We start from the raw sequence: 14,284 nt of genomic DNA, 5'->3' as shown, positions 1-14,284 counted from the left end.
TTAACATTTCACTTAAACAAGGAGAACTTGCTTGTTTTACTGCCTAAAGTCCCAGCTATCCTTATCGGTTCTAGGTGGGGCACAGCACATGCTTCCATCTTCCTCTTCCTCCCCCTTCTAATGCTGCCACCACAGCCTCCACTGACCTGAAGACCCCCAGCTAGACTATGTGAAGGGACCCCCAAGCACATCTCATTCACTGAGAGCTGCAATCGGGAACGCCCTCGAGCGATTTCCTGCTGAGAGCGTGTGACACCACAAGTCGAGCTCAGACTCCAGTAAACAAAAATCTCCATCAAGTCACTCAAGAGATGCCAACTTCGGCTCGGTTTCCACCCACTGAACTCCACAAACCACCCCTCAACGGGGCACGAGGATATTTCAGCTACTTCCACTTCTCTTCAGCCTACACTTTATGACTAACAGAGCCACTGGTGCAGAGGGATATGGGAAATCACTCGTCTGAAAGCAACTGATAGAAAAAACAGCAAATTAATATCAATGAGTGAGTCAGACTTCAGGAAGGAAGGAATAAGGTAAGAGAACGAGCTTCTATTTAGATGCTTTTTAGCATGAAGAATCAAAATGAACTTAATCAAGGTTCAGCATTATGAAGGATATTACTCACGCAGTAACATCACACAGCATAAAAGGGGAGGAAGCTTGTGGAATTCACTGCTTCGCCTTGTGCAAGCAGCCATCCTTCAGCAAGACAACTTAATAAGCTAAGTGACACAGGTTGACATACCAGTTTAATCAGATCTTATGTTTGAGGGTCAACTGCTCTCTATCAGAGGGCATAAAACATCCCCTACCTCAGACTGTACACAGGACTGACTTCCTCTGACTCACAGAGTAACTACAGCTATAGGACCTGGTGAACCAGTGGGTTGACCTAGGTAGGAAGTCAAATTCCTACATAAATCAAAGGAAACAAAATGCACAAAGCTGTTAAACAGGGTTTAGAAAGACTGCCTGATGTTTATTATGCTGTCTCGATGACCCAACTGGTCAAGGAGTCTTTCCTCCAAGTACTGGGGCACGGGTTTTTCAGACCTAAACGGGAAGTTAAGAAACATACCAGAATCAAAATAGACACTTCAGCGCCAACCTCCCTAGTGCCTTAAGCTTCTACCCAGCTTTTTATAAGCCAGTACATATTTGAATAGCACATGAATAACAAAATGGAAAAAAGAAAAGAAAGCCAAGAGGTAGCAACTCATCATACTTACATAACTGTATTGTCATCAACTAAGATATCACAGCCATGAGCAGGGCATGAAATGGTCTGAAAAAACAGAAAGGTCATAAAAAGAACAGTGTTTATCTTATTTTTTTTTGCATCACAAAGAATTCCAAGGCAACAGACTTCACTCCAACCCACAGCAAAAATAGTAGATGGACTTTATCATCACATCCCAATGTGCCACCCTGCACAGCACGATTTCTCCCATCCAGAGCAAAGATTTACAAACTAAGCTTCCCTTCAGCTTCACTCATGGCAAAGACTACAGCCCCCAAAGTTTTTACAGGTTTGTAGTTTTAACTGTTGCTCTTTTGTTTTTTTTTTTTCAAACTTTAGTGAAGGATTCTTCCTTCCCCCTCCTCTCCAGTACACAGAATGTTGAGAAGTCATGAGGTGTACGAGTTGACGTATTACCTGTCCCATGCCTTCCTCCATTATTTTGGTAGTTAAATATTCACTCCAGCACTGCATACAGAACTTGTGTCCACACTCTAGGCCAGTAAAGTACTGCAATGACAAAGAACACAGACATTGGGGCATTTTATCATGTATTCCAGCCTTCTCGATGCTGTGCAGATTACTGCATCCCTCATCCCCTGTACCAAACCTGAGCCTCTAGTATTTATTTTCTACCACCACCACGGAGCATCGCTAACACAGCTCTAGACACACTTTCGAAGCCAGACTTCAATCCCCAGCCCTAGCAGCAAGGAAAGGTGTGGCTGATGTTTCTATCCTGCCTGCCCATTCACACTGATCCTCATCTTAGGAGCATGAAACGGCTCTCCCCTTGTTTTACTCTGGGAATTCAATAAAATAAACGTAGCACCACCAAACAGGTCAGTTATATGATGAGTCGTGCCTCCTGTTTGTCCGCTTGGCTTGCTGCAGCACATGGGTGCTGCCCCTAATTCCCAGAACAAGCCTACCTGCTATGCGCAGGCACTAATTTACCTCCCTCCTGTACAGGAAACAAGAAGTGATCAGCAAGCATTGAACAACAGAAATAAAAACGCGCCCACTTATGGTTTTAATGCGCACACAAAGTTTGCCAACTTGCTTGGTAAGCTTCCCTCTGAAACCCAGATGCTCATCTGATGAGGACACTACAGATCCTAATTGGCAGGTGTAAATTACTAAATAAAATTCTCTGATAAGCAGCTGCAGACAGAAACAAGGACAGCTTCACCTGTGAATGCATCATCTACACGGAGTGTGTCAAGATACCATCTGGGACTGAGCGGTTACACAAGGGGTGGAGGAGCACACGGTGCTCAGCAAGGACTGAAACTAAGTCACTTTTCTAAGGTCATCTTAAAAGTTACTTTACACTGAGAGCCAGGGGCAGGGACAAGCTGTATTTGAAACTGTGCCCTCGTAGTGCTATGCAGGTGACGGCCGAGCTTTTCAAACTCACTTGCAGATAAAACAAGAGCTCCACCACAAGATGTCATCATCTTGGATGCACCTCCGTAAACGAAGGAAAGCTGTCTGCAGAACAGCCCAAACCAGCAGCAGGATGCTGTTCATCACAAAAAGGAGAAGTCCATTTTGAAAAAGCATTCTCCCTAAACAGCTTCCTTGTCCATGCAAAACTCAAGATGACAGTCATCACTCACATTGCCCATTTTGCCCATCCAACACCAGCTTACACTCGTCTTCCACTGCTACCACGCTGGGACTGCACAGCACTCCTCAGCACCTTCTTCCCACGGCCTTGCTTTTCTCTGATTCACGCTTGGCTGGCGCCCCTACCATCAGCAGCGGCACAGGTTTGGACCTGAGGCTTGGAAATGGGCTGCAGGACTCTGCGTGCCAGCCCCACGGCCCTGCCAGAGAGCACATACCGGCGGCAGGAGGATGGTGACAGCTGGCCTGAGCGGTCAGCAAGGAGCTGAGAGCATCTGGCTGTGTTTTGGGTGGAAATGGAGACAGGCACCCGGCCCCTCTGCAAATCGGAGTTGTGTGTTGTGTCAGGGAGACTGGCCACAGGTACCTACGTGGCCAAGGTAACTAACGCCTCAAGGCTGGAAAAGAAATTTGCTGCCAGTTTTTGAATGGGCTAACAAGGCATCTGATGCTCTCCACAGATGCTGCAGTGACCAAATGACGTCCCCTGGAGGTGCAGGGTTACAGCTGAAAAGTCTCATGGTTTGTGCGACTTTTTGAGCTATTAACAGCACATAATCAGCCTAAAGTCATCAGTTTTGCCTCAAATTAAGGCTTCTCCACATGGACAGAAAGCAGGGACAAGGGGATCACCCCTTAACAAACCTAAATGCTCCTGCAGCAAGCACACAAGGGGAGTGTGGCAAAAACACAGGCAGTGAAAACATGTGCTACGTGCCCGCATAAAAGGCGGGCCACCACACCTCCTCCCAAGCTGCAAAGAACTCAGAGCACCTTTTAACTCATTTCTTTACTTTGAGGGAGTTCCCAATTATTTTTGGCCAAGCTGACAGCAGATGTCAAAGGAGCAAGCAAAAAAGACCAACAGCAAAGGAGTGAAAGGGGTAACAGCGCGTTCTGCACAGCACATTATCTCAGGGAACAGCTCTGCTGTCACCCCACCTATACTCATCATCTACATTTCTTGGGATGCCAGGCACGAGCACGCTGTCCTAGCAGCACCAAGCCCACCAAAGGAGGGACCAGCTGCTGCAGGATGCGCTTACCGTGACAGCTTCGCTCGGGCTTTCTTTAGGTCCGTAAGGATGGCAGCACAGCCTTACGTTAGCTGTGTGTGCTCAGAACGGTTTCACAACAGCGTGATGTCTCCCAAACACCCCCAGCCTGGCAGCTTTCCACTCAAATGGGATCTGAAGGATGAGATGCAAGAGAGGAGGTGGCCAAAGCCACCACCCTCTCAATTCCCAGCTTCACCAAAAAGGATTTTGTCTGCACTAACTACTGGGACTTGACATCGGCTCACGGAGACTCAGGTATTGAATATAACTTATCCTAGAATTTATAATTGACATTGACTAAAACCACTTCCAAACAGACTTCAAAGCAGATGGCTTACGGTCACCTTAGACACAGAGACATCACAGCCCCTTACAGAAGCAGCCGTGAGCATCAATTTCCCTGTGCTTCCACCTCCTGGATACAGCAAAGAGACAGAGAGGTTCCCCTCAGTTGTCTCTCGTTAATCAACACTAACAATTCAGAGAAACCCCTGCTCCCTTGTAACACCTCACTGCTCCAGTTAGGGAAGGGCTCTTCTAATAACTGGGCCACTGCTATTTTTATGATCTACTCGAACTACAAAAGCAAGAATCAGTGTGCTTTGTGCAGTTCTTTCCAGCAGCAAGAAAGACGCTTCCCAGGCAGCGTAAGTGTGTCAGGTGTGAGTGCTGGGCACACTGCTCCCGTCCAGCACAGCAATTACACTGAAAAGAAGGTAAATAATACGTATTAAATGTCATAAAACCTGTGCTTGAAATCTCCAAAAGGACCTTTTCTGGAGTTGGACGTTAAGACAACTGAGGAGGTCTCCCCCTGTTTTGCCCCTCAGTCCTTCTCCTGTTTTCATCAAAAATGCTGCAGATCCTAAGTCATTTCCTCACCGTCTAACATGGAGAAGCCTGTAGTGATTACACAGCAGGGTTGCAGCATAAGGTAGAGGGATAGACAGATTTCTCAAACATGTCTTGCTTTTTAAAAGCACTTCTTTATACAAAGCAAGCAACGATTCTGCTTTGCAGATACTCTCTAAAAAGGAAGTTGTAAGCATGTACAAAGCTTAAAAGGAGATGCATAAAGGCTTGTGGTTACTGGCCCAAGAGCAACAGCGATCTTAACACTGAGCATCTCAGCTGCCTCAAACTGGGCTTTGCTTCGCTCTGCCTGCTCCAGAGCAAGGAAAAGGCTGGCAAGCGAGGTCATGGAAGCAAGAGCCCTTCATTCATGGCTACTCATAAAACCCAAAGCTCATAATGGTTTCCATTATTGCTGAAAAGCAAGCTCATAAACACACCCAGAGCAAGAGTGGAAGTCTTATGTATGGGCTGCTTTTCTCTTAAAGGTCAGGCAGATGTCACGGTGTTTTGGAGGATCAGAACAGCTCCACCAGGAACAGTAAGTTCCAATAAAAGAATTCCTCACCTATGTCAGCACCCTGCCTTTTGGCAAAGCCACTGTTGGACTCCCATGACTGAGCTTTTCCACTAATCTCCTTTTCTTCCCGGATCGCCCATCACTGTGTTCTGCCCCAGGAAGGTCAACAGCAAGCTGCTTGCCTGAGCAAAACAAGGTAAAAGCCTGGACCTCTCATCAGCACTTACGCCAAACTTAGTGTTTGTGAATAGCTACCCAAAAGCAGCACTATCACCGATCTTAACACAAACCAGAAGTCTGAATGAGAGCCCCAACAAGCCCTTCTACCCTAATCTTCTTCCAGTAACTAGGTATCGTGGGAGCACAATAAATAATACCCATTATTTCCTCTGAAGAGCACAACTTTTATTCCTAGTCCCACCTAGTTTTATTCTGAACTTTCTAGCTTGACTGTATTGCATCATGATTTACTATTATAAGCTGTTTCCTGCCCTGCCATTCTATTTAAGTAAATCGCTCTGCCTGTCATGCTTTCTACTTTTTTTTCGCCTGCCATTTATTTGCACGTCTCAATTGGTATCTGACCTTTGAATCCACCGCTTGCTTTTTTCTGAGTAACTTTACTACACCACTGCGCAGAACCCAGCATCCTCAAAGGTTTTTGCAGAAAGGATAGTCCTTCTGCTTGAAATACAATGCCACTTCAGGAAAACTAATACTGTTTGAGGTTTGCTTAAAAAAAAGTTTGTCAAACCACAGAGTAAAAATTAAAGAGAATACAAAAAGCATTACTGAGTTCTTTGGTCCCTGCTGTATTACTCAGATCAACTGCAGCACACAAGACACTTTATTGTATTAAGAAACCATCTTGAACAGTTTTCTATGTCTTATACTACAGATAAGAAGATTCCATCAAAAAATGAAACCTCAGTTCCTTTTCAAACGCTTTTCTAAAGTGCTGTTGGAGAAGTCCTTACAGAAGTGCTCAAAATGTTGAGTTTCAGACAGCAAAACTGGGGGAGTTACCCATCAGAAACTGCTTTGGATGCCACGTACTCACCGAGTTTGGGTAGTTCAGATAGCAGATCTGACAAGGCATATCCTGGGCTGATGACCTTGTGTTCATCTGGCGCGTTCGAGACTTTTTACTGGGATTAATTACGTGACACTCTGCAAAGAGCTTCTCCAAGTTGCCATCGAAGTACCTGCATGACACACAGAAGAAAATGAAAATGTAACTCCCTTCCCTTTAAGCCACTTTTCAATTTCCATTTAGCAGTTAAATGTACAAGGTTGGTTTTAATGCTTCAAAAAAAAAAAAAACCACCACACATATCAACTTCTTTTAACAAGCTCTTCACCGACATCACAACACTTCCCTGGCCACAGAGGTGTCTATTAGACAAATCCAGAACGTCAGAGGTTTGGGCTTGAATTGCATATTCCTGAAAATTCAGGTACCTTCAACTCCTCAAGTAATTCATAATTCTCAAAGAGATTGCTTTGCATTAAAGCTCCAAGACAGACAGCTGGCACAAGAACATCTGACTTCACAGTCCAGGCATCAGGGCACCTTCCTAAAGCACAGGTTTCTCAGGTTCAGTCCTCTTTTCAGCTCCAACCTTCCATTTCTTGCTAACATTCTAATCGCAAAATCATTAAGGAGGCGGCAGAAAACAGCAATCGGTCATCACGCAAGAATTAACAGGTCCCTAGCTCCTCTGCTTTGTGTTCTCCTCAGCATGCTCATTTATGTGAAGTGTCTCAGAGAGGTCCTGACTCTGGTTTCAGCACTTCTCTCCAGGAAGGAACGCACCAGCAGGATCAGACGCTTGGTTCAGCTGATGGAGCGCTTACACATGTTCACTGATGTCCAATTAAGGCAACTGCAGGAGTGCATTTCACATGCTCCAAGCATCTCCAGAGTTTGGGAACAACGGCTGCTGGGCAGGCACCTATGAGATCAGGCCCTTCATCCATCTCCAGGTAGAGCAGGCTGCAGCTGCACACCGAGCGCTTGCCTACATCCGTGCCTGCAAAGAGAACGCACGGCCCTCCTCTCGGGCTAAAACCCTAGCCATTTCAGGCTAAAACCCTAGCCACTGAAGTATCGGCTGCCTCCAGCCAATTCAGAGATATTTTAACCAGATCCTAAGAAAATACAATTCCAGGTTTGCAGTGGTTCCAAAGGTCAGGGAAGGGAGGACATAAAATTGGTGTGTGTGTGGGGGGGGGGAGAGATGAAAGACCACTTGCTATTTCCTACTCCCCCCTTAAGGAAAAAAAGCACTGCTTTGGTTCAGTGTCTTACAGAAAGCTCTTCACCTTGGTGCAGGGCCAGACTGGAAAGAGCCACAAGCAGGCAAGTCGGCCTCTTCCCGATACCAAGACACCACACCACGCCTTCCTGCAGCCTGCAGCAGCTGCACAGAACTAATCAAATCTGACAATTAACCAGCTAACCTTGCCTGCATGAACATCCCCCTTTCAATGTCAGTAAACAAGTCGTTCCCCTCCCTTCCTCCATCATCAAGTTAAATCCAAATAAAGTGGCACCTACCTAAGGGAAAAAACAACAAAAACCAAGAGAACACACATTTGATCATAGCACAGTCGCATTTAAGAGCAGCAAATTTAGTCCCAGCAACTGTCCCTATAGCGAAGCACACAGGCAAGACTGAAGTTAAAGGTTCTTTACAAGGCATATTTTAAACTCCTCACAGACCAGGGAAAAAAAAAAAAAGTCTGCTGTCCACCAACAGATAGAAGACAACCAAGTCTTTCTGCCAGGGTGAGAATTTACCAGGTGGCTCTCAAAGATCTGTGACTAGGCACACATACATCACCTAACCAAACGGCCTCTTGCTAGAGGGGTCTTATCCTGCAGTATTCCCAGAAAGTCCCAGATCTGCAGCAGCTCTCGTACAGCTCTATCTACCAACAAGATCTGATTTAAAGGGTTAATTCTTTCTTAGAGGGAAAACCTGTTTCTGAAGAGTTAAGAAAAGGTCTCCTGTCTCCCATCAGTGAATGCTCAGCTACTGCCACTCCAATCCTATGATTCCAATCCCATTGCAAACAAACACAGTATTTTGGCATTCCTGCCAAACCACCTGATTGCAATGGCTTTAAAATCATGAATGCAACGGGGCAACGTGCCACGCAAAAATGGTTCACGGCTGTTTTATAAGCGTCTTGATGCAGTTCACATACTTTACACCTGAATTTTCAAGTCGCTGAATTTTGAACGTATTGTATTGGCGCAGTCTGGAATTGCAGCATGCACGAGGGCTTTGCTGTTGCTCTTCAACGTTAGCTCAGGGATTTGGTTTACCCAAGGTATTTTGCTTGCCTTCAGGGTTACTTTTATCTAGAAAACTTTAGCAAGTGAATTCAGTGCAGTCCCATTATACACCATATTTATAATGGATAATTATTAACCCTACAAAAAGTTTCCATCATCGAAGCTGTTTTTACCTGCAGGGTGATCAGCATAGGACATCCTCTGCCCAAAACGAGCAGACGGACAGCGGGGTGGGATGTTTGCAAAGAAAAGAGTTTTGAAGACAAATCTTACAATGCAACCACAAGACCGGCACTCGTGGTCAGCTCAACGCTTATGGAAATAGCAGCGATGTTTGTAACAGTGAGCTGGTTTTTAAGCGCATAACCACATCAGGAACGCTCTAGCACTTTCATCTTTTTAGCTACATTCTTATAAGGTCTCTGAAAAAGCTACTCTGAGCCACCACATCTACTGCCCAACACCAACAAACACAGACAAAAGTTGCCAGCAGCTGCTTTTTCACCTGGAGTTGCCTATCTCCTCTAAATACCAGCAGGACCCAACTCACAATGGCCACCTCCTTCCCAGGCTTTCCCTATTTTCCCCATAGAGGGAATGAGAGATTAACCTTACTGATGTCGAGGTAAACAGGGCACTGGGTACTCCTCCTCCACGCTGGGCCCACAGGCTGTTTGCATTTAATGCATTTACTTTCTTTGCTGTGCCAGGATGCTCTGAGCAAGTGATTTCCACAACTATTTGCACATACGCATCTCGGACTTAAAATGCTGCTGCAAGGGAACATGAACTCTAAGAAATGCCTACAAATACCTGGAAACATACAACTGAAATGGGAACTCCAAAGTCCAACCATGTCTCTCCAGCAGCTCCACCACTTCTTATGTCAAGGCACTTGCTGCCCATCCACAAGACTGTTCCAGCCCCTTCCATGGTTAGGGATGACTCCTAATTTCAGCCACCGCATCTTTTTTCCCCACTTGTTCCAACATCAGCATAAACCACATGCCCAAAGTTCCTCCTTTGCCCTTTCTATGTTCTTCCTCTGAGGGACTGGGGGATGGATTCTGCAGCACCCTTCCTGGCACCACAGCTCAGCTCCTTGCACGACACCTCCCCACTTCCCCAACCACCCCAGGAGACCCACGCAACTGCTGCTTTCCACCTCCATTCATCCTTCTCAAATCCAAGGAGGCCAAAGCAAATGCAGTCCTGGCAAGTTATCACTGCGCTCTCATACAAATTCACCTGGATTTCTCCTGCAGGTGTCCACCTAGTGCCTCCTGAGTGACGCCCACCTTTCTGCAGAGCTCCTTCATGCTAGCAGCTCCATTTCAACCTACTTGAAATCCCAGATTCTTTTCCAGCTCTGTGCTGACGAGACCCATCATGACACTTTGTACTACTTCCATCGCTAGGATGCTCCGGCTGTCTGTTTTTCCCCCATATGACGTCTGGATCTTCCTCTGAGCCAAATGCCTCCTAACAGATTTGTGCCAAGTCACTCATTAACACTTTAACAAACATTCATCCCCAAATTAATTGATAAGGGACTTATTAACGCGTCCCATCTGGTCTACTACCCCTGCCTTCTGAGCAAAGGGACTCCACGCACACCCTCCTAAACCCTGTACCCATAACGCATACCCCACATTTGATATCGTACAGCTACATGCCATCATCTCTGCTGGGAAACCTGGGAGAAAAAACCTTTACTTCTGTCTCCTCTCCTTCGGGGCTCCAGTTTATCCCACCCCCTTCACCCTCCACTCCTCTCCCCGCTCACCTGCAGGGCCCTGGGCTTTGCTTCCACTGCAGATGCAGTAATCTCCTCTTTCACCTTAGCCACGTGGCAACAGTCATTTCTCAAAGGAAACCCAAAGATTCATTTTGTTCTCACTGATAGCACAGGTTCTGCACCATATCGTCACTGTAGAGTGTTCCTCTACCCTAATTTCTCATTCTCTTGGCTGTGGATGCTTTACCAAGTAACCGAGCCTGGGTTCTGACTCTTCCCACACCGTCCCTAGACCTCTCATTACCAAAGGGTTGCTTCTTGGTAGCTTGGTCCTCCTTTCCATCCTAGGTAGGAGCACAGCATCTTTAACACCCCTCTGTATTAAATCCCTTACATTCCCCTCCTTATCTCTTCACAAATTCAGTAATTCCAGCACTTCGTGAATGGCCTAAGTGTTGTAGTCTGTTCAGCAGTAGACTTTGTTCAATACAGCTGACTGCAAAACTAATAAAGCCAGTTATTGATGTTCATTCTTTTCATTACAGACCAAGATGTTTTCTCTGCCACTTTAAACTCATCAGCCACACAGCAAAAATTCTTTTAAAGTTCTTCTAGAATTTCTTCTTAGCTTACCAAAACCAAGTCCATAATAGCATCAGGTCTTGTTGGTAGAGGGATCAGGCTGTCGACTCCTTTATTTACTCAAAACAGCATCCATCTCTACAGACACCGCTGCTGGTAACTGCCCAATAACAATTTTCTAGACATAATCAAATTCCATCCCAGGGAGTATTCAATACAAAAACCCTTTCCACTCAAAAAAAGCTCCTAGTACACACTTTGGGTTATTTACTTTATTGAAAGGGTATTTGTGAATGTCAGAAAATCAGCACACTCACAGTAAAAGATACCTTCGCACCAAAAAGCTGGCCGTAAGCAATAATTTCTTCACCTGTTCAGCCCTGCTGAATAGTCTAAAGCACTCACATGCCCAAGGGAAAGGAGGGAGGCATGAAGGCACCTACAGCCAGGAGGGGGATCCCAAAAGCAAGGGGAAGAGGCAACCTGGGCTAGCAGCCAAGCCACCGAGGCTGTTTGAGCATCTGTCCTCTGCTCAGAGGAATGCAGACATGCAGCCACCAAGAAGCACCTATGAGGGACCTCAAATCTCTCTCTGTATCCCAAATTGGGCCCTTGGTTATATGCTGACTTGCTTTTCTTCAGGAATTGCTTTTCTTCAAGACAATAACATCCTTCTCTGAGACACGTGCAACACTTCAGAAGCTGGAGTATTTCCTCCACTACCCACTTCTATCCTTCAAGCCAACCCACCCCAAAACACCAATTTGGCTTTCAGAGCCAGTCAAATAATTAGTACTTCAGGAGCGGATAGGGCAGCTTTTGAACTGTGGATATTACCTCACTTGAGGTGGAATAAACACCTGTAACATATCTGCCCTCTTAGTAACTCCAGGGAATTACTCCATGACAAAGCTGTCACAGACCATAACAACCTGTGTATTAAAAACATGCATAACAATACAACAAAGCAACAAAGAGGTTTGTGCGTATTAAAACATGAACATTTTCATCTCACGAGCTCAGACCTGGTAGCACTCGGCACTTATCAGAAAAAAGCCACTTGGTTTATCTGCTTTCCTGCAGGCGAAGTCCGATCGGGCTGCCCGGCAGGTCATGCTGATTCACGATGAGCTAAGGTACGAGAGGCACTGCCTAGGTCTGTAAACACACGCCATTAAGCAACTGAGTTCGAGCTCAGACTTGGTGTGACAGCTATTACCACAAACTGCACCCAAACATTACACCTTAGCCAGCATTAAACCCATTCACACTGCAGGAGCTTCTGAATTGGAGGAGTTTGAATCAAACTTTTTGCCCGATTACAGCACGCCTCTCCACTCACTGTGGATGCTTCCCAGTCAGTCATGTTTTTCTGCTTGGTGACAGTAGCACAATGCTGCCCTAAGATTTGCTGGAAACACACAAAGCCAAGCCAGACTCAAAAACCATCTTTATTTTGGAAGACTAACCAAGTCTAGATTTGGGCTTAATCAGCTCCTCTTTGTCTAAATAGGAAAAACTTCCAAAGCATCTATTTTAGCAAAATCCTCCACTTCGACAAAAAGACACAATCTGCAGCTAGCTCATGACCACTCGCCTCCCACCCTCACCTTCATCTAATACTGCAGCAATCGCAGAGTCTTCCTCAACCCTCTGCAACGAGCCATCCCCCAGCCTCTGCCCCAGCATCCCGCTCCTGTTTCACGCAGCTGGGTGCCAGCGGAGGGCTGCAGACGGCTTCATTTGGTGAAGAGATGACAGAAAGCAGCAATAGCTCCTCGAGGGAAAACGTTTTAATGTTTTTCTAGTACAGCAGGGTACCTGCACCGAAACTGCAGCTTGTGTGCAATAGCTCTGCATAAGCAAGGGCCACGTATTACATTACTCACAGGGGTGATCCTATGGAATTAAGATAAGTATTTTAATGAATATGTACCCAGAGTAAATATTTACCTGTGGACTTTGTAAATATTTACACTTACTTAAAATGTTTTGGCTGCAAACTGTAAAAGCCTTTAACAATAATACCTTGCAAAGAAGTGGCTGACACCCCCCTTCAAAAAAACCCACAGGCCAACTGTTTTTTTTAAGTGGATGGCAGCCTTAACAAGCTTTCGGTGAGAATGGGGAAAAAAAGAAGTCTTCTGAATAAATGAATGATATTTCAGTACACTTAGGCAGAGATATCTCGAAGTGAGAAGGAGATAGCCTAGGAGAGTGAACTTTAGCCTGAAGAACCAGCACAAGAAGCTTAAACAAAAAAATGAAGGGGGAGAAGTTATACAGAAGGAACTAAGGCAGAATGCTTAACAGTTATAGTCAGTCAGACAGCCTTGAAATGACCACGCGTGGAAGTTCCTGCCTCCACCCATGGTACAGAGCTCCGGGCTGCTAACTGGTAGGGGTCCAGCTCACAGGACTACCAACTCCTGCTGCATACTGTTCCGCAGAGCGCAAAGCACCCTGCTTTCTCCTGCCCTGATCATCAGGAAATGGTAATTGAGAAGAAGCTGAATAACGAAACAACCCTACAGATGCACAGACTTCTGCCCTCACCCCTCGACCCAACCATGTCTCCTAACTCTTGGTGTAAAGACCAGCAGAGACTGCAACCACCCTAAGTCACCATGCTGCCTTTACTGCTCCTTCTGGTCCAGCCTAATTCCTCCACGGGCTTCTGAAGGAAACTGATTTCTCCAGGTCCTTCGTACTCTTCAACAGCAGCACTGGCATAGAAATTTTTTTTTAAAGGTACATTACCACTGCAGGTAGATTTGACCTCCACTGTAAGACACAAACTAGAAAGCACCTTTACCAGCAACACCTTCCAAGAGCTAAGAGCCAAATAAGAGAAGCAGCCATAAAACACTTTGCTCAGAGGGAGAGACAAAACTCCAGCCGTTATTTACGCACACACCCTCCAAAGGAGAAAACTAGCGCTGCAAAACAAAGACCAGGAAGGCAGATGCAGTTTACCAGCACCCCTCATCAGTCAGGATGAGTTTGGTCTCAGCAAGACTGAAGAATAATCAAGTCAGGAACATGCATGCTAGGATAAGATGTAAAAGCAACTAAATCCAAACCCAAAACAGTTGCGAGATAACAGGAATCTGTTCCTGCTTGCTTTAGTCCAGAGTCTGCAAAAATCCAGCAGCTCTACGTATTGAAGCTGAAACGCACCCACCGCTCCAAGTGGTAACTAGCTTCCAAACCTTCTCAAGTCTTGAAGGCATTATTAATATTAAACCAAGGAGTCACTCAGCCAGTAAGAGCTGCTGGAGGAGGAAACATCCAGAGCTTACACAAGAGATTCTCCTACCACACACACTGCATTCGTCCGTTCTCACACTAATCC

General features: G+C 45.8%; 1 protein-coding gene across 1 annotated transcript in view; it reads right to left on the bottom strand.

The window, feature by feature from the left end:
• The window catches only part of ARIH1 (ariadne RBR E3 ubiquitin protein ligase 1), a 55,739-nt gene that overhangs the window by 19,367 nt on the left and 22,088 nt on the right, over positions 1 to 14,284 (bottom strand). The window contains exons 3-5 of the mRNA XM_083850546.1: positions 6,366 to 6,510; positions 1,661 to 1,753; positions 1,233 to 1,288 (exon numbers count right to left, since the gene is read on the bottom strand). Coding sequence (XP_083706672.1) covers positions 1,233 to 1,288; positions 1,661 to 1,753; positions 6,366 to 6,510 — 294 coding nt within the window. The remainder of the gene's footprint in view (positions 1 to 1,232; positions 1,289 to 1,660; positions 1,754 to 6,365; positions 6,511 to 14,284) is intronic.

Source organism: Anser anser (assembly GCF_964211835.1).
Source record: "Anser anser genome assembly, chromosome: 10".
Classification (NCBI taxonomy): domain Eukaryota; kingdom Metazoa; phylum Chordata; class Aves; order Anseriformes; family Anatidae; genus Anser; species Anser anser.
The sequence above is the reverse complement of the archived record's forward strand: the minus strand, read 5'-3'. Positions and strand labels throughout refer to the sequence as shown.